Source organism: Bombus huntii, chromosome 13, assembly GCF_024542735.1.
Source record: "Bombus huntii isolate Logan2020A chromosome 13, iyBomHunt1.1, whole genome shotgun sequence".
Taxonomy (NCBI): domain Eukaryota; kingdom Metazoa; phylum Arthropoda; class Insecta; order Hymenoptera; family Apidae; genus Bombus; species Bombus huntii.
In genome coordinates this window covers 5,955,821-5,974,721 of record NC_066250.1, presented here as the reverse complement: position 1 = coordinate 5,974,721, position 18,901 = coordinate 5,955,821, and the positions used below count along the sequence as shown (strand labels likewise).

General features: G+C 45.1%; 1 protein-coding gene across 12 annotated transcripts in view; it reads left to right on the top strand.

Moving 5' to 3' along the window:
• Positions 1–18,901, top strand: part of LOC126872385 (forkhead box protein P1-like) — a 215,616-nt gene that overhangs the window by 83,484 nt on the left and 113,231 nt on the right. For all 12 annotated transcript variants that reach the window (XM_050632271.1, XM_050632277.1, XM_050632270.1 and 9 more), the window contains exon 2: positions 8,301–8,408. In XM_050632271.1, coding sequence (XP_050488228.1) covers positions 8,301–8,408 — 108 coding nt within the window. The remainder of the gene's footprint in view (positions 1–8,300; positions 8,409–18,901) is intronic.

The following is an 18,901-nucleotide window of genomic DNA, read 5'->3' as shown; positions in this document are numbered from 1 at the left end:
CTCTTCTCGTTGATCCACAAAATCTCGTTGATTTTCCGATTTTTCTGTTATGTAGAAAGTCGAAAAGATGTACTTTAAGATAACACAATTAAAAAGAAGTAACAATCGTTACCTTTAGTTGTAAAATATAAAGTGTTGTAAATATAAAAAGAAGAAGGTTCTTTAGGAGTCGTTGTAATTATCGATTTAAACGTAGCTAACACTATGAGACAAGAACTAAAATTATGGACACGATTTACCGAATTGATCGTATCATCAGCTACGAAGTACCTCAATTATATTTAGTTTCACGGAACGAATCACAGGATTCTTTCACGTTCCGTAATTTCCGACGAGAACATAAAATCCTCGTGTGTAACTGCATTACGAATTTTTCGAATTACGAATGATAGGGCGCGGCAAGAATTATGCGAATTTTATAGCGTCGGATTCTCCGGATCCTCGGCTATTCCCATGGAATCCTGAGAACGATGCAGAATCACAAATAGTAAACAGACAGCATAACGCATAGCCGCTAACGATCATATCTGCTGAACTTAAAAGTAATTAACATCGTAAGTATTTTAATTCCACGAAATTAACTTCGTTATCGCATCCTACATTGCTTCGATGGAAACTTCCGAGATTTTCATGCAGAGGAGGGAAATTCTTGCCATGTTTGAAGAGGCCTGATGACCCGTGTGAATATTATTCGTGCGAGAAAAGGTCGCGGTCGAATCAACGCCAATCACAGCGCGCCTCGTCGCCCAGCCTGTAAACCAGGCTAAAAATTCAATTGGACACCATCGAATTCTTCTTGAATATCAAGTCCAAGGGTGTCAACTTCCGCTTACGCAGGATGAAGGTAACACCAGGCGAACAGAATTTTCTGTGACGACCTTGCAACCATTACCACACAGTTATTTCGTGACTTCTTCTCCTTTCCTCTTTTCAAGGAATTTATTTGCGCGACGATGGTCCGATTTTCCAAATGAAATATCTGTTCGTAAGTATACAACGCGGTCCTCGTGGGGTTTAGCGCGAGATTGAGAAGCGGTCGTGCGAAAAAATCAGGCAAATCACGGAGACCCTTTTCATCGAAGGGACGCTCGATCAAACAGAGATTCCCTTAAACGAACCGACTCGTTGAACTATAAACTCGTCGTTGAACGATAGTCATATCCTGGCGATCTCTCCTAAAGAAATTTTAAAATTTCACCGACATCTTGTTGCAAATATGCGAACAATTTTCGAAGGAATTTTCGTAAATGTGTTCTCACGCGTGACGCCGTGGAAAAACTCAAAAATAATAGGTTGCGGATTCGTTATTCTCGAAGAGAAGAGGTGCTATCTAAGGACCATGGGGGTGAACGAGCTCGGGAGAGGCCGGTCGCGGGGTGGCGAAACGTTACCCGAATAAAAATGGGGTGTTTATAAGCGAGTATCCAATGTATCATGCTATATTTACATATAGCCCGCGTTTACAGTCCCCGGTTATATATCTACGATGGTTTGCCATTTTTTTCCGCTACATAGCCAAAAGACACAGGTCGAATGCGTACGCCGAACGTAATAAAAATTATTATTAAATACGATACGTAGGACCCGCGTACCGAACGAAACGGACAACGTAAATTTTAAAAACTTCTAATAAAACTTGTATGGAAAACTTGATAACTTTTGGCAATTCGACTTTGCCCTGCGTGGATTATTATCGGAACAATGTTCCCGTTTTTCTCTAATTTCAATATTTTTCGTGACGTCCCGTTGCAAAGGTAGATCTAACAGTGCAGCCGCGTAAATCCGCCCAGGCACCGTGTTAAATAGTGCTATTTAATTCTAGTCGTGAAACGTTTAAGCGCTTGTGTCAAGGATTAAATCAAGATTAGCTGCGAGATTACCGGACTACCTACTGTAGAAGGGGTTATTCACTAAACTCTACTCTGTCGTCTACCCCTTTTGCGATTCAGCATTTAGGTCAGCCTAAATAACGTATCATCGTACGGCGAATTATACAAATTTGCATACCGGTACGAACCGGTGGAAAAAGTCGCCCGGTAATTACCTCGTAATTCTCCTTCCTCTTTTCTCTTTTTCATTCTCGGTGAAGTACATATAATAATGGTAATACGTGTGGTCTCGCGTTCAGCGACGTCTGTTAAATATTCGAACAGAAGAAACAGAGCTTCCCTCGAGGCTCCATTAGGGATCAGTTTTCGTCATCGGAACCCCGGTTACGACACCAACAGTCAGTCGGTAGTGTTCATAGCGCGTGGCCTTGGGAGAAGCTGTTGCCCTCTCGAGAACTGGTCAGGTTCACAGTTTCTTAGAATCAGCTGACAGATGTGACTGGCCCATTCGTTCACTGTTTTTCCATAAAGGAACCGAGTTTTGCCTCGTGCCATACGTTTTACTTTCACACCGAGGATTACTCGGAATTCGCAGAAACTTTAATATATTAGATGCCTAGACTTCTTCATCTACTCATATTTTATCTGCTGTTTTCTTTTTTCGTGCAAATTATTATTTTCGAAGACATACTGTTTTAATTCTCATTGGCGTATCGATCATGCTTCAGAAATTCGATATTCGTATTAGAACACACATGTTAATTTTATTTACGCGTTATGTTATTTACATTTGCCAAATTATTTAATCAAGTGTCTCGCCGTGACGACAACGCTCGACTCGGAATTGGGGAAAAAGTATTTGTCAGCAAATGAACGCGTCAACGACCACAAATAATTTTAGCTTGACTAATGGTATCGAAGAACATCGTTCGTTTCCATCGTCGAAAGTTCGACGAAATTAGCATCAACCTTGTTTCCAACCACGTCTCTTCGTGAGGTATAATAAGAATTCTCAAATTTATGATCAATTTCAAAATTCTCTAATCCCATCATTTATATCAGAAAATTAACGTCTCCAACGATCATCTCCGATCCCAATACGCGAATGCAAATCCGCTTGTGAAAACGCGTGTCAGCCGATCACGCTCGTTTACCATAAATAATCACACATAATGAACTCGTTATAAAAGTGAAAGTACAATGTCCAGAAACTCGCCTGAAGGCACGGCGTTCGCCTGCACGCAACATAGTCGGGACAACGCGTTAATTCATATTCCAATCAAACTTTTTCTCCCTCTTGAAGAAGAATCTCGAGACGATGGTCTGTTGGCGTCAAATTTGGCTACGTCACTGTGTACAAAGTGGCGAGGAAACTTAGATATGCTCGCGGCTATGTACGTTGCTTAAATCACGATACTTGGCTCGCAGTGACACGAGAGAAGGCGACGAAAATGCATTTACACGCGTAGGTAAAAGCGAAGGTGAAGCGTTCTTTCCTCTTCTTGTTCGTGTTTTCGCGCGGTGGACGTGGAAAACGGAGCAAAACGAACAGATAAAGGCGAGTGGACGAGAGAAACACCGGTGTACAACTGGTGTTGTAGGGTCTGTTTATTAAAGAGCATTAATCTACGAATCTGTACCGGGTGTCCGGTTAAACTCGACTCACCGTTGAAACGATATTACTTAGCGCGTTTTCGTGATACCATTTTAATTGTGTTTTGTAATTAGCCCGACCCGTAGACGAGCCCAACCGTTGTTCTCGACTCTTCCTCCGGCGTTCTCCAACCTCTTGTTCCTCCTCTTCACCGTCACCCTCTTTGACTCTCTCTTCCTTTTTCCCCGACCTGCCCCTTCCCCATACTTTCTCGCGGCCCTCTCTCGTGTTCATGTTTTTCTGGTCTTGAGAACGGTTTCGTGTAACTCGGCCTCTGTGTGATGGCCTTTGTAGGATTTTACCGCTTTATGTCGGTAAAATGCTCGCCCGAAGTTTCGTCCTGTCAGAGTGGAAAGGTGTAAAGTAGCGTTCATGCAAAAATTGTTTCCTTGATTTTACTTGGTAAACACTTTTACCTTCGTTTCACTCTCTTTTATCTTCTTTTCTATCTCGCTGTCTCTTTTCTGTTCGTTCAATCGAGTTATTCGCTCGAATTTTTCACCGTCGGATAATTTTAATTGTATTCACGATTTCGTGGCTCATCGATCATGGAATTGTTCACGCTGCGTCAAACGGTTATTCGTATTGGGAATCTGCGTACAGCTGGAGGCATCTAGCAACAGTAGAAGCAAAACGTACCGGAAAAAGCGCGGACAGAGGAGAGGATGGTTGACTTCACGTGTATTTTCTTTCTTCCTTTTTACTCTTTCTTGTTCTCCCGCCTCCTGGTAAACCGTTTCTCTCGCGCACACGCTCGCTCCTCATCTGCGAGGACACGGCACCCACACACACACGAGGCCACGCTCTCTCGGACGGCAAAACTTAACAAAACAATTTGCTCCAAAGCAAACAACGGCATCCGGTTTACTTGTGAATAAACAACATATTTATTTTTAGAGGCCCCACGGCTGTAACTCGTTTGCTCGACCGCTTGCTCGAGCCTCGCGTCTATTTGCTGGCATTACAAGACTTAACGGCCGAGGATAAAAATCGACGGGGCCACAAATACCGTTCGTGTGTTTGGAAATTTCTTAACTCCTCCTCTACCCATTTGCTTGCCCCGTGAATTTTGTCGTTCGTACAATTTCACGCACGCTTCATAGGTAACATTGGACGAAGGCTATTGCGAGTTTTGTAAAAGAAAGATTTTTAGTATTTTCTAGAATACAATTCTTCCTGCGTTTCCTACATTATACATATTCGTCACGCTTCATGGAAAAGATTGTATTATCTTTGCGCGGGGAAGGACACTTTCTAAACTGTGAAGTCAACATTAATTACGACTGTGACTGCATCACTCCGGTGGATCGTTTAAGGCCACGAATCAGAGTAAATATTAACGCCTGTTTTTCCAAGGTCTAGTCGTTTCAGCCATTTATCCAATGAAAGCGTGTTTTCAAAAGATATCTCAGCCGAACTATCTCGAATTTTTTTACCATTTGTAGCAGCTATTGCAATAGAGATATGTAGCCCTATTTTCCAGAAATTTGAGTAAACCAACGTACATCGATACGAAGTCAAATAAAAAAAAGAAATAAAATCGAGTTACTTTTTCGAACGTTCTATAAATTCATATAGCGAACTAATATCCGTAATAATGAACTTTGCACTTTTCAGTACGGAACCTGTACCTTTATTACGCTTTCGATACAAACACAATTCGAACATTGGTCTCCACATTGCTGCAAACACTTCGATTCTTTCGTACCATTTTATCTTCGAATCACAACGAATTTGCATATTTCTAATTTTCTTGACAAAAGACAGAAAGACGTTGGAACAGGCCATCTTTCTATTAATACGAAGCTTCCTCCGTTTCTTCCTGCGTAAGAAACAAACGCAAAAGTCTATTAATCATTCACCGTCATGAATTTGCGGGTTATAATTAGCAACGAATACATCGTTGGCATTCGTGCTGGTCCCGGATTAAAGGAGTTCTAACCGCGACCTAATTCCAAGATAAGATAAGTCGTTAAGTGCATGGTGTGGCAGCCCCTCGCGATACTACCCGGTGTTTTATTGCTACGTCCCACCCCCGTGGGCTCTCCTTCGGGGCTCGGTGAGATTTATTGTAAAATTCGATAGATATTGCCAATTACAACCCCCGCGGCGCTCCACGACCCCCCTCCCTTCTCCCAGCTGCCTGTTCTATCGACAGGGACAGGAGCCACCTTTCCTGGCTGCCTGGAGAATTTTAAATGCGTTTTATGTACAGAGACGGCGCGGTGCGTTGCATAAATCCGTCCCTCTGAAAATATGATTACAATCACTGGCTCTCGCGCCCCCGTCGTGCTCCTCCGCAACCCCCTCGACTCCCCCACACTCCCTTTGTAGACACGGCCGACCGATAAAACGTTTCATTTCGTCAGAGAGTGTCCTACGAAGAACTCCCCGAGTAATCTTCGTCGATCATCGTTTTTATTGCCGCCTTGTATACTAATTTTATATCCTTTTTACGTTTTCACCGCCCATGAAGATTCCTCTTGCCACTCGATTCTACTCCACAGTACATCTGCATAATTTTTCTTGTTCCGAATATGCGTACAATTTTTTCTTAATATCATCATCCGGTATTCTTATCTCGTATTCTGCATATTTATTTGTGGGATAAATGTTTCTACTCCCAATGGGAGATCCGTCAAATCTGACAAACGTAAAAGTCGATCGCTCGATGCTGCTCGCTTATCGTACATCACGCTCCGCCAACGTGCACGCTATCAACGCATCGTCGAAATCGGGCAACTTATGCGCTTCTCTCACGCTCGTCGCTCGTTAATCCATCCATCTGTCCACGTGGCAACAAATTCTCGTCGTGAATCGCGTTCAAGCTAATTGCATCCAGCATACTTTGTATCGAAAACAAGGTATGTGGGACAGACAGGAACGACGAAGACGAACGAACAACGAACACGACGACTGAAAGTGTGCATAAGTTACAAGCCAAGGGAGTGTAGGGACACATTGTTTCGCTTTGATACCGGATGGCATCGGACGCACCGTCGGTCGAGAAGGTGGAACGCGGAACGTTAGGCCACTGCGTGGCACACGACGATGTGGCCGCGTTGCGTGTTTTGTTTGCGCGTTTCTTTTGTCGCGTGTATGTCCAGCTGCGCGTCGAGAACGCGGCTGCCTCATGCAAATGAAGCGCACAATGTACTTCAATAGCCGCTGGGGTATTTATATATGCTATCCGGTTCATTATTTTCCACCGCCACTGTTTATTTCTACCTTGTACCTTGCCGCTTATGGAACAAGTTCTTTGCACGGTCGAATAAAACGGCAGAACGACTAGCTCTCGCCGATTGTTAGACGATTCGTCCTAACAGTTCGTGAGAAAATAATCGTGCCAAGTCGTTGATTTGTAGCCTCTTCGATCGGACGTAATAGGAACGACGATTAATTCCACGGATCTTTGATTATGCTGGAATTCCTCTGATTCAATACAGCTAATTGCGATACTCGGTCTTCATTCGTTCTTCCATGCTAACGAATCATTAAAATAGGCTCTGACTATTAAAACAGTCGCACCGTTGTAACGAAAGTTTGTTTATTCGTTGAACGGAAATGACAATTCAACTTAGTACCTTCTGAAATTACTTTAATTTTTATCGACACTGTGCTATGGAAATGGATACCCATCGATCTATTTTTCATTCTTGAGAAAAGAAAATAATGCCAACGCTAAAATGCGTCAAGTAAGAATCATTTAACACGCTGGCGCGATTTTTCGTTCGTACCTTCTTCAATAATATTTGACTTTTATTCCAGTTTTCGTTAAATTGCATTTTTATAAATTAAAATTAGAAACGTATATAGCGTGAAACACACGCCACCTGATGGTAAAAAGAAGATGTGGCCCACCGGTGGGTGACTCCGGTTTTACTTAAATTTTACGCGCCAAATATAAGCATGGTAGTCGAGACTCATAACAGCGCTAATGGAATTTCAATATCTTTCGTATAACGCGTACAAATGTTCGACTGCTTTCTGTGCGTATGCGCGAAATATCAATCTTACAAAACAAGGCCAAAAATTTCATAGGAATCGAGCAATCGAATGAACAGAAATTTTTTGAGAGGGGTAGGAAAACCACCCTTGGTGATGGACGCATCGAAATCGCGTGGATGGCAGACGAGATCGAGGGCAAAGTCCCGAGTCGTGCGAACGAATATTAATATAATCGCGGCAGGCAGAAATCCACAGGCGAAGTAAAGAATGATATAATAGGCGGCCCGTAAGGGATGCGTCTGCGAGCGAGAGGGCGAGCCGGCCGAAGACGAAGTGTTCTCATTATACCGGCTGATTTATGCGCGTGCCACCTCTCGCAGTCGCGGGATTCTAGGTTAGAAATAAAGTTAAAAGAAAAATAAGGCTTACGGGGTGCAAAGTCGAGAAAGGGCGGCGGAGGGCGCGGAATATATTACAAAAATAAGCTCGGCGCTGCGTGGAGGAGCATCGAGGAAAAAAACTTTTGAAACTGCGAACTCCCGGAGATCGATGTCTCTTTTCTTCGCGAGAGGGCTTCGCTCGCTTGCCTCTCCAGAGGAAAATACCGCGAGAGGAATAAATATTTTCCCGCGAAATTGTCGGAGAGCGAAGTTGCTTCTTCGTGTTAATGAGACTCGTTCTACCAAAAAAAAAGAAGTCGAGTCGCGTGATTTTATTCCACCGAGTTTCTCTTCGATCCATGTAACTTCTTCTAATTTTTTCTGATTTTCTTCGGTGAGAATCAAGGAGTGACTGATTGGAAGTTTGAAAGAACAGGTTTCTGGAGGATCTAAAACAATGCTGATGCTAATCGTACGTTTCTCTTGCAGGGACACATCGGTGAGAATCCGTTCGATAACGGTTCGTGGGGAAAGGAACAGTTCCAACCATCGACGGTTCCTTGGCAGCTGAATCCGCGCGGCCACGCTCGTCCCAGTGTGAGTAATCCACAATACATACGTATTTCGTCCGTTTTCTGTCCGAACGCCAAAAAATAAATGAAGAACGAAAAGGGAGGAACGCGGAGAAAGGAGAGGAAGAAAAGAGGGGAAAGAGAGTGAATAAAATAGGAAAAGGGTAGAGAGGGTAGATAGGGTAATTGTAAAAGAAGAGCGCGCGAAGCAAAGCCACTTTGGAGGAGAATATAACGCGCAGTCAGAATCCTGTCCGACACAAGGGCTCGGTGTCTGAAATTTGTAATTCCGGCTTGGATAAGAATACTATCCCTCGGTGGGAGGGTGAGTAACGACCACGGAAAAAGAAATCCGGCCACTCATTGTGTCCGCAGGTAGCAAAAATGCTAGAGGGGCATCGTTCGCTGCTTTTCTCCGAGCGTTTTCTTCTCCCTTTTTCGCAGGACACGACACGGTCACTACCGTCCTCTCGTAGTCGTCGTCATCATCGTCGTCGTCGTCGTCGTCGTCGTCGTCGTCGTCGTCGTCGTTGCCAACCACCAACCAACCCCCCCCCCTCCCATTTTTCCTTCTTCTGGCCGCCTCGGTCCTGTTGAAAACCACCCTCTTACTCGCTCGCGCTACTCGCTCTGCCGCACCAACTCGTCCTGTCACCCGGTATTTATAATACGCTTTGTTTTCCCTCGGCTATTTGTCTTGGGCTCTCGGTTCCTTCGCTAACGTTATTATCTCGCGTTTTATTTTTATTTAATTCCAGCCTGCTACCGCGTCCTCTACCATCTAACTCCCGTCCCATCCATTCCTGCTGTTACTCTCTCGACCGACCACTCCGCCGACGCCCGGCGCCGTCGTTACTTATCCGTCGACGACCCTTAACGAGCGAAACGTGTCCTACGATTTAGGGAAAACTTTACGCGCCCGAAGTAATTTCTCCTTTTTTTCCTTTCTTCGCCGATTTGCCTCTCGATCTTGATCCCTCGTACCAATCGTCGCCAATTGGGGATATACAATTGAATGATTTAGTCAAATCGAGAGTTGGCAGCGTCAGTACTTTCGATTTTATATTTCACGTAATCGCCTCTTACAAAGGAACAATGAATCGTTTGTCTTGCACGAAGGAAAGAATAGAATTGCGTACGTAATCGCTACGATGCGCGTGAAACTTGCATTACGACGCGATTGGATCGTTTAGACGGTTTATTTACCCATGTACTCGAGCCAAACGGCAACTTGATATATCGTTATTTAAAAGAATGCACATTTTCACGAAATGCCAGGGCGGAGGGGCGGGAGGGGGGCCGTGACGTAAACGTTGTATTGTAACGCAAATAATGCGCGTGCTGGTAAAGTTAAATAAACGGAGAGTGACGTGCAATCTAAATCGTACGCGATACGAAGCAACGAGGAACGAACGTAACACGCAATTGCCAACGTGGTTAATGTAACCAGCTTCGTCGTATTTTACCAGCGATTTACATCGACGATCCGGGCGCCAATATCCGCGTTCAAGTATCGTTGGATTTAATTTTATCGAATAGTAACCGTATCGTCTTATTGCGATACAACGTCTTCATTCACCGATGCTTATGCGCACGACACAACGTGCGAATCACACCCACACGAGTTTACAGTTGGTATACACACAGTTAAGAGAAAAAAAAATAAATAACGTTTATCTTGGCTTTTACGTGCGATAGGGAAGCAAAGTCGATGCCGCCCACGCACGTAGCTGGCTCTAGGAAAAAACCATTCGTGCCACTTTGCACGTACGTGTGCGTCAAGCATGTTTATTGAAATCGTTTCGTTTCGGCGTGTCAGTGTGCCGATACACTGCCACGAATATCGTACGTATCCTTGCTGCACGCAATCATGTAAGACGCTTAAGATCGCTTTTGCATCGCGATCAGACTTACAATTTGTCTTCTATTTCTACGTTCGAACGTACCAATTTCATCGAGAACTTTTCATGCGAACTTCGAAAAAATCGTAGGTATCGTGTTTACCTTTCGTTTAAAATGCGTCGAAACGAAGATACTATAGCGAGACGTATAAAAGAATAATAATCCTAATCGCAAGTTTCGATGATTTAAAATTACATCGAAAGTAGGTAGGATGATTTTGATTGTTCTACATTTTGGAAATCGATGTTGCCTCGTTCCATATATTTTACACCAGAATTACCAGGATAATCGAAACGACTAATTCACGTTTTTCTATAGAAACTTTATAGATTTGCGACAGTGCAATTTTGAGAATTCGAATGATTCTCAGTTAAGTGAAAAATGATTCTAATTTAAATAATTGTAGGTAATTCGAAATATGGGTAGAACTACTAATATAGATGGAGGAACCTAAATTCCACCGTGTATTGGCACGCGTACAAAAAGACTATCGTTTCAATACATTCCGCATTACTCGTTCTAAATCTCTGCCATTCTTCTACTTCTTTTACCACGTTTGCTGTTCTAACGTAACGTTACAATGTTTCCGTGTTCGATAAAGGAAAAGTTAAACAACGTTTTCCACAAGGACGAGCGATGATTCGCCTAGGCGCGGGAAGAGGATGCCCGTAGAAGAGATATTATGCATGCGACTTGGAACACGTATTCGTCGCTTTCTAAGAAGCCAACAAACGCGCATAGGTTGCCAGGAACACAGCCCGATTCCACGATACACGCGCGAAAAACGTTCGCAGGCTAGTTCGCTTACGTATGTGAGTACGGGACAATGAGATCATCGGTGACTCTATACAAACGTACGTTGTCGTTGGAAAGACTGACGTCAACAGTTTCGGCTGGTTTCGTTGACTTCGCGAATGATTCTCGCCCGATACGATGATATCAGGAAGACTAATGTCGATCGTGCACGTGCAAACGTTATACCTGGCCGGCTCGTTCGATCCTGTTTCATTAAACATCGTAACCGCTCGAATAAACTGGCCGCGCTGGTTCTCTGCGCCTTGCGAAATAATTAAAGGCGGTTGAATTTATCGCGACCGATCGGCAGACGCGATTAGAACTCGGTGAATTTCGCGACGGTATTATAAACCGCTCGCCACGTACACTCACCAACCAAGGGGTAGATGGGAAATGTTTCTTTTTTTTTCCTTTTTTTCGGCGCGTGGAAATATCGATGAAATTTAAAAGGGGGTTGAAACGCTACGATCTCCTTCGAAACGTAATCCGCAGCGCTCTTTCGTCCGTGGGCAATATGAATCGCGAGAAAAATCAGAACCGGATGGGGGTGGCGGATCTTAGCTCCTGTCTCTTCCCTCGCAACCCCTGGGTTTTAAGATATGCAGGGCACAACGCACGCTTTCCTAGCGGGACTATTTTAATACGAATGAGAGGGGCGGGCTGGTTCGAGGCGAAAAGAGAGAAAGAGAGAGAGAGAGAGAGAGTCTTGCCTGAGAAGATCTACTTCTTGATTACAGAACTTTTTACCTAATTACATAACATTGTTACCATTTACAAAGTCGCAGCCGGGTATACGTCGCCTGACTACTAATTAGGAAGCCCGATTAGCGGCGAGGCGAACGAGATCACGCCTCCTACGTGTCCGATAAATTTCGTGCGATTCCCTCCAGCTACCGCTTCTTTAATGAAATCTCAAAGATTCCATTGATCTTTCAAATGGAAAAATCCTGTCCTCGTAGATTGCTTCCATTACGTATATGTTTGCGTAACGTTATTAATTTAGAGTCCGTGGCAGTACAAGAATTTAGAAATGGTCGAGTTTATTCGTAGAAGCGGAGCTTCTTATCGGAAAGATGTAAGCTCACGGAGAGATAGTCATGCGCAAGGGACGCGTTCTCGACGATGCAGACATTAAGACGTCTGGTCCTCGACCTCCGTTTCCCATCCCTTTGCTCGCCTCTCCCCTTCCCTATTTTTTACCCCCTCCCCACCCCTTTAGGTGGTCTAGCCCGTTAGACGGCGCTGGTTTACCCCGTCTTCATTGTCCTCTAATTCTCATCTGATCCTCACATTACGTAATTTTCTCTTTATTATTTTATAATTCCTGCGACTCTCCGCTCCTTCCTCAAACACAGTTTCGCGTCCGCGTTCATTCGACTTCACGGCCCGCACGAACTCATCCTACACCACGCATACTAATGCATCCTCGCATTTATTAATTATTCCCTGCTAGTTACCGCGGCTTTTCGCCCCCGACGGTTGTTCCTTCTCCGCCGCGTAATGATAGATTAAACCTCCTAGATTCGGCGACGGACAATGTACCTCACGTACTCGACGTTTCTACGGTCTCCTCGCTTATCTCGCAGGATTTTTCAGCCGTTCGGCTCGCACGTTTCATTATTCGCCACTCTAGAGTTTCCTGACTTTGCCACGGAAATACAGATTGCCGTGAAAAGTGTGTGGATTTAAATAAATTTCAAAATCCTCCAACGAAGCGATTCTGTCGGAAGTAGAAAGTTGTTCAACATATCGATAACTAAATTCTTTTTCCATTTCCTTCGTTTTTACGTACTCGACGATGTAGCAAACGGAAATTTTTACGTCGAATTCCGATCCCGATACCTTCGGGAATTTAATTCCCTTTTAACGTCGGGGGCGATTCCTTTTCATAGCAGTCGCAAATGTTTAATTGGCTCGACCTAGAGGCAGCCAGTGGCTACATTAATTGCATCGTATTGCCAAGGGTGGTTCGAGCAGGTGGCTGTCTAACCGTGGATCAGCCAAAAGCAAGGGCATGGCCAGTGGAAAAGGCGGCTTGCATTGAATGCTAAACAAAAGCTAATTTATATCCGGAGGTCGGGCCTTTGCCAGAGATCGGGAGATGAATGGCTATACTTCTTGCATACCAAGTAACCCGCCAGCTCCTGAAGGACTACGGAGTTAAAGATCTCGGGGGATGTTTCCTTCGGGGTAGTCACTCGTATCCCCGAATCTGCCATTTACCGCGAGATGGTGGACTACATTTTCGAATGTTTCGAAAATTGCTTCGTCGACATCTGAACACATCTCGAATACATTAAACATTCTATCTTCCATTGTTACGTATGAATATACACAATGATTGTTATTTCAGAAAACACACGTGGCCTAAGCGATTGATTCTGAAATGTAAATTGAAAGTTATTGCAATATAAGCTTTTGGGATTGATGTCGAAATTAAAAGTTTGGAACAAACGGTAGGAAATGAAGGGCGGGAATATTCCCTTTAGGGTTGCCGCCCTTAAAATTCGACCGAGAACGGGCGTTCAATAATCATACATCCCCTTGAAGAACTCGGCATCGCTGTACGTTACCCTTTCGATAATCAACGAAGTTGCTGGTCGAAGATCGGCAGACGTCGTCGAGGAAACTGGGTACCGTTGGAGTCTCGCGAATTTAGCAAACGAAAAGTTTCGTTTCTAATTCTCTTCTCTCTCGATTCTCTCTAAAAGCCAACTAGTTTTCATAAAATAGACGTCTCATCTAATTCTTCTACCTCGGAGGAAATTTCCAAAATTACTTACCGATAATACGATAGTTTCTCGAAAAAAGAAGGGGTAATATGGAGAAAAAAAGAAATATTGGATCTCCCGAAGCAACGTCCCCGACGTAATCAAAAGAAAGTTGGCCACGTTGGTAAATCTCGAAATGAGATTTGTCGTGGCCAGTTTTTTCTCGTCCCGATCAAAATTCTATTCCCCTGACTTGCACGTTGTACGTATCATGAAATTTTAATCTTGTTGAAAAAGTTTCGTTCTTCGATCCTTCCTTTCGAGGAGAGAGAAAAGGGGAAGGAGAGGCGAGCGACTTTCGGAGAGGAGAGAAGCCTGTTGATTCTGACGGCCGGTGTTGGATGGGAAACATCGTCTAGCCGGCGTTGAACTTTCTCGATACACAAGGCAACATAGCAACACAACACGGTAAAGCACAACAAGTGGGGGGGATGCTGGGGGTGGAAAGCTCGATAGATATACAGCCAGCCGTAGCTGGAGAGGCGCGCGTCGCCAGCACCACGTGCTTTCAACCCCTCCTCAACGCCTCTCTCCTCCTCCCTTTTACCGTCTGTCTTCCTCTCTTTCGCTCACTCTAAACAACCCCTCTACCCACTGATCGGCCGACCGTGTACACCCCTGTCATCCCCCACGCGTGGGAAACGCAGCCTCTGCCGCGAAACACCACGTGCTGTTGCTCGACACACCTCTTTTCAACCTGTTTTATTGCTTGACCCTTCGCGATATATCACGTGGAAATTGGTTGATTTTTTTCTTCAAACTTCAAAGAATCTTTCATCGTGTCTTTTCAAACAGGTCAATCTAGTATGTGTTTGGAAAATTTAAATGAAATAAAAGGAAATCCATTTCCATAGGATCAAAATTTTATTGAATAAATATTCTTCGAAAATCTTTTCATTCTTTCTCGATTCCGTTGAATACATAGTAGAAGAAGATTACATTAATTCTCAGAAACGCTATAAACTTTACAAACGAATATAATACAAACTAAGGAGGACAGAATTCCGTCGCATAGGAAAATCGTATCTTGTGATTCCGATTTATTTTTCTATTTACGTAGAAAGTGATGGCATATGCTGTAAAATGCTGCAAACGTTGATAATAAGGGTTGATCTCTCCCTCGATCGGATATTAACGAGCGACGAAATCCAAGGAAGCGAGTCAAGTCGAATTAGGTATGCCAACGTAACCGAGACGTGCAACCTTGTAAATAGATGTCTGGATCGTGCGAACGTTTCCACCATATCGCTGTACTCGGCAAGAAAGGGCTACAACGTCGGAAGTTCGTAGGTACGAGCTAGCAGAACAGTAACTGATTCTCTCTATATATGCTCCAACTTCTTACATGCACGCGTATGCACGTCGGTAATTAGTGTCTTAATGAAGGAGAGGCTCGAGACTCGGTAAATAATTACCAACAGGCGTGATCTCACGCTCGAGTATTCGCAGCTTGCGATTTCGATCTCGAAGAGCGCGAAAAGGGCACCAAGTTTTTAAGCACGCTCGCGTGTGCCGGTATCGCGTTATCTTTAATTTAATAACCGCCGCGTTGTTTGAATTTTCGTCCTTGGACTTTTAGTTTCTCCAAGGACGGAACTTCGCTTTTCGATCGCGCAGCGCGATAATTAACTGGAATAGAGAAGAGCTTTTGTCGATTCTTTCCGGGCTAGTTGGAATTTAGGTCCGCGTTAAATTTCTAGGATCGATACACGAGAAGACGACGAACTTGCTCTATTTTTTTCATTCTATGTCCGGTCTACGAGTTTTAATTAAATCTGCATCGCGCGTCCCTTCACGTTGAACTCCGTCGCTGGCGGAAGCATAGCGGTTCGATTCGGTCGTAGGAAACCGCTTTACGACATGCATTATTCCGCAGGGTTGTAAAAGAAACATAGTTTTTGATTTTACGTTCTGCCGGTAATTTTTGTCCTACCGACCGCTCGTTACGAATGTCAGACTTCGGGATAAGGGATGTCCGAGTCGCGTAGCCCGCAAACGTGATTTCTCCTTCCTCCACTGAGACGTACCAAGGGAGAAAATCCCCTTTTATCTTCGCCTCTTCCCCATTCGTTCGTGTACATACATGACTTCTTTAACGTTCCCGCAGAGTTTCGATTTCCTTCGCCTGTGCTCGTTACTCCTCCCCCCTGGTCCGCAGGGTAGACTTCTTTTCTTCGCTACATCGGACAATATATAACAAAAGTTGGAATCGACGAACAAAGGAAATGCGGCTAATCAGTATCAGACTGATCATTTACCCAAACGAGTGACTCCTCATTTTTCGAAAAGTTTTCCCTTTGAATCTAACTACAAGGACGATCGAGCGTCTCGCGAATATCCCTCCATGGAGAAACTCGAAACACGTGCATTTAATCGTGCACTTAATCTGAACAGGCTGAAGGGGATGAATTCGGTTTCCATCGACTCGTCGTGACAGGGCATAGAAATCAAATGACCCAAAGTAATTCCGACTGCATCTCCAGACATTACTTGGCCCTGATCAATACGTACGTCCTTCCCCTGACGCTCTCCCGCTAGGTAGACGCGTACGCGGTAACGTCCCGACGGTAGTTCGCATCTCAAGGAGAGAGAGGTGAAAAAAAGGAAGTTCCACGAGAGGGGTTGAGGGAGGGGGAGCGGAAAGGGATTCCGCGAGTCTGCGGTAATCGCGCCCGCTCGCGAGCATCTCTCCTCTACTCGAACTCTCCGCTTCGCCCCCTATTTTTTTTTCCTATTTCTTTTTTCCTTTCCTTCCCCCGAAAGCTTGGCTGGTAGAAGGGGCACAAGCACGGTTTAAGGGGGGTCACGTGGAACGGCGTGAATACCGAGTGGGCGGATGGCACTGCTAGCTGGCAGAGCGGAGGCGAGTATTGCGCGCGCATTTGAACGTGTGTGTGAATAGAACGCATACTCCGGTTGCCTCGTGTTGTATCCTTTACGCTACTCTGTACGAGCATGCGTCTCAGCCACCGGCGGATTTTCGTCTACGTACGTACATACGTACGAAACACACATGCATTTAGCCGAAACGATTTTAAAGCAGGATAGTGGCGGCGGAGTAGTCCAGGAGGAGACGACGGTGGTGGCGGTGGAGTTGATACGATGGTAGTAGTGGGTGGCGGTGGTGGTGGAGGAGCTTGGTTCTCCCTGCTACGGAAGATAGAACTGGTGGTGGAGCTCCAGAAGTAGTGGATAGAGGAAAGAGAGGATGGCAGTAGCGGTGACGTTGGCGCGAGTAGAGGGGGAGGTAGAGAAGAGAATAGAGATCGGCGAGATCTCCTCTCTTAGCCTCGACGAGCGAGACGAACGGAGGAGTGGAGAACGGATGGACGAGTGAGCCAGGACGAGTTGAAGCGAGAGAGGCAGAGGGATGCGAACAGAGTGACAGAGATGGAGAACGAGAGGAACGGGCGTGTAGGCGGACCAGAGAGAGGAATTCCACGGAGGCGTGTCTTCCCCGGCGCACCAGGTGCAAAGGTGCGCGAACGCGACGTTGCCACGCCTTTTCCACGGGGCGACGTGGCCTACAACTGCACGACGTCGACGTCGACAGCCACGACGACGACGACGACGACGACAACGACGAGGAGGACGACGAGGTCGACGTAATAACGGCTCTCTTCGTCTAACGACGGTCGACCAAGAATTTTCTGCCTTCCACCCGTGGAACGTCTAGCTGGGACACATCCCCTTGCCTTGCTTTTCTACCTTTCTCCTCTCTCTCTCTCTCTCTCTCTCTCTCTCTCTCTCTTTCTCTCTCGCTCCCTTCGCCTTGCTCTTACAGGCTGTACCACCTACCCCCTACCAATTTCGCATAGGGGGTACTATGTTAACGGACGGGTTGTGTCCAACCCAACCATCCAGAATCCAGCTTCTGGTGTCAACGTCCCGAAGTTTCCACGAGCTACTCTCCTGAATATGCACCTTCTACGTTTTCGGTGTACAGGGGGCGGACGAGGTTGGAGGGAGAAGACACGACGACGCTGTGAGACGGAGAAGGGTGGCACGAGCTGGCAAGGTAGCGATGGCATGTGGGGAGGAAACTGGGGAGGGGGGGGGGGGGCTGAACAGGACAGACTGGGGCGCAAAACGGGATTCTTTCTGCCTTGCAGGATGCTCGCGACTGGAATGCAGGATTACGGTATTCAGCATCACGTAATGCATCCGTGCTAGGTGCACGGTAAACAGAAATGGCGCGAGCACGCGGACGTGATCGCACGATATCGAACTCCAACGATTTTGCCATATTCTCCATTCGTTCGTCTCCACCATCTATAGACCTTGTCTTCGAACAAATTTTCGCAGGGGGGATGTTCGACGCGCGTAATTTTACTTCGCGAGGAATGCTGATTTCTTCTTTCGTTTATTCTTTTCTACGGCTTTCACAATTTCTTCGGAATAGAAAATCCTAAGGATCGTAAGGAATTTGAATGCAAAAACCGGTACTGTGTATGTACGTCAATTAGATTTATATATTACGGATCATTGGAACGGACATAAAGTATAGGACGATGTAACGCGGACGTCTGGACCAGGGTATAAAATAAATCGTTTCAGGGGAACGAATATCGCGTTACGATCCATCCGTATTAGGAGATAGAAAGGTGGAATTGAAGCTCGATAAACGTATTTGAAGTACCCGGAGGTTTCCAAACACGGAACCAGCCGGAGATCCGCGCGATTCGCTCCGAATAATACTTATATCTCGTTACACACGGTGTCCCTGCTATTAATTATTCTCCATCTCGCTCGCTGCTGTGGCTAGCTCTCGAAACGCTTCGATTACGGTTTCCTCTCCGACAGTGAAGTGCACGTTCTTCCGTATGACAATTGATTTAATATAGCACTCTGCGTATTCTAGCGAACTGGTAAAAAATTTATAAAAGATAAATACCGTTTGAATTTATTTTTTACATCGGCACTGTCGTTAATCCTCGTTCCTTGTCGTTCTCTTTGTATCGTCATTGTAGCCAATTTTTTTGGGGAACGTATAATATACCTCTTCCGAATGTTGAATGCAAGCTATCGTTTCCATATATTGGAAGAAAAT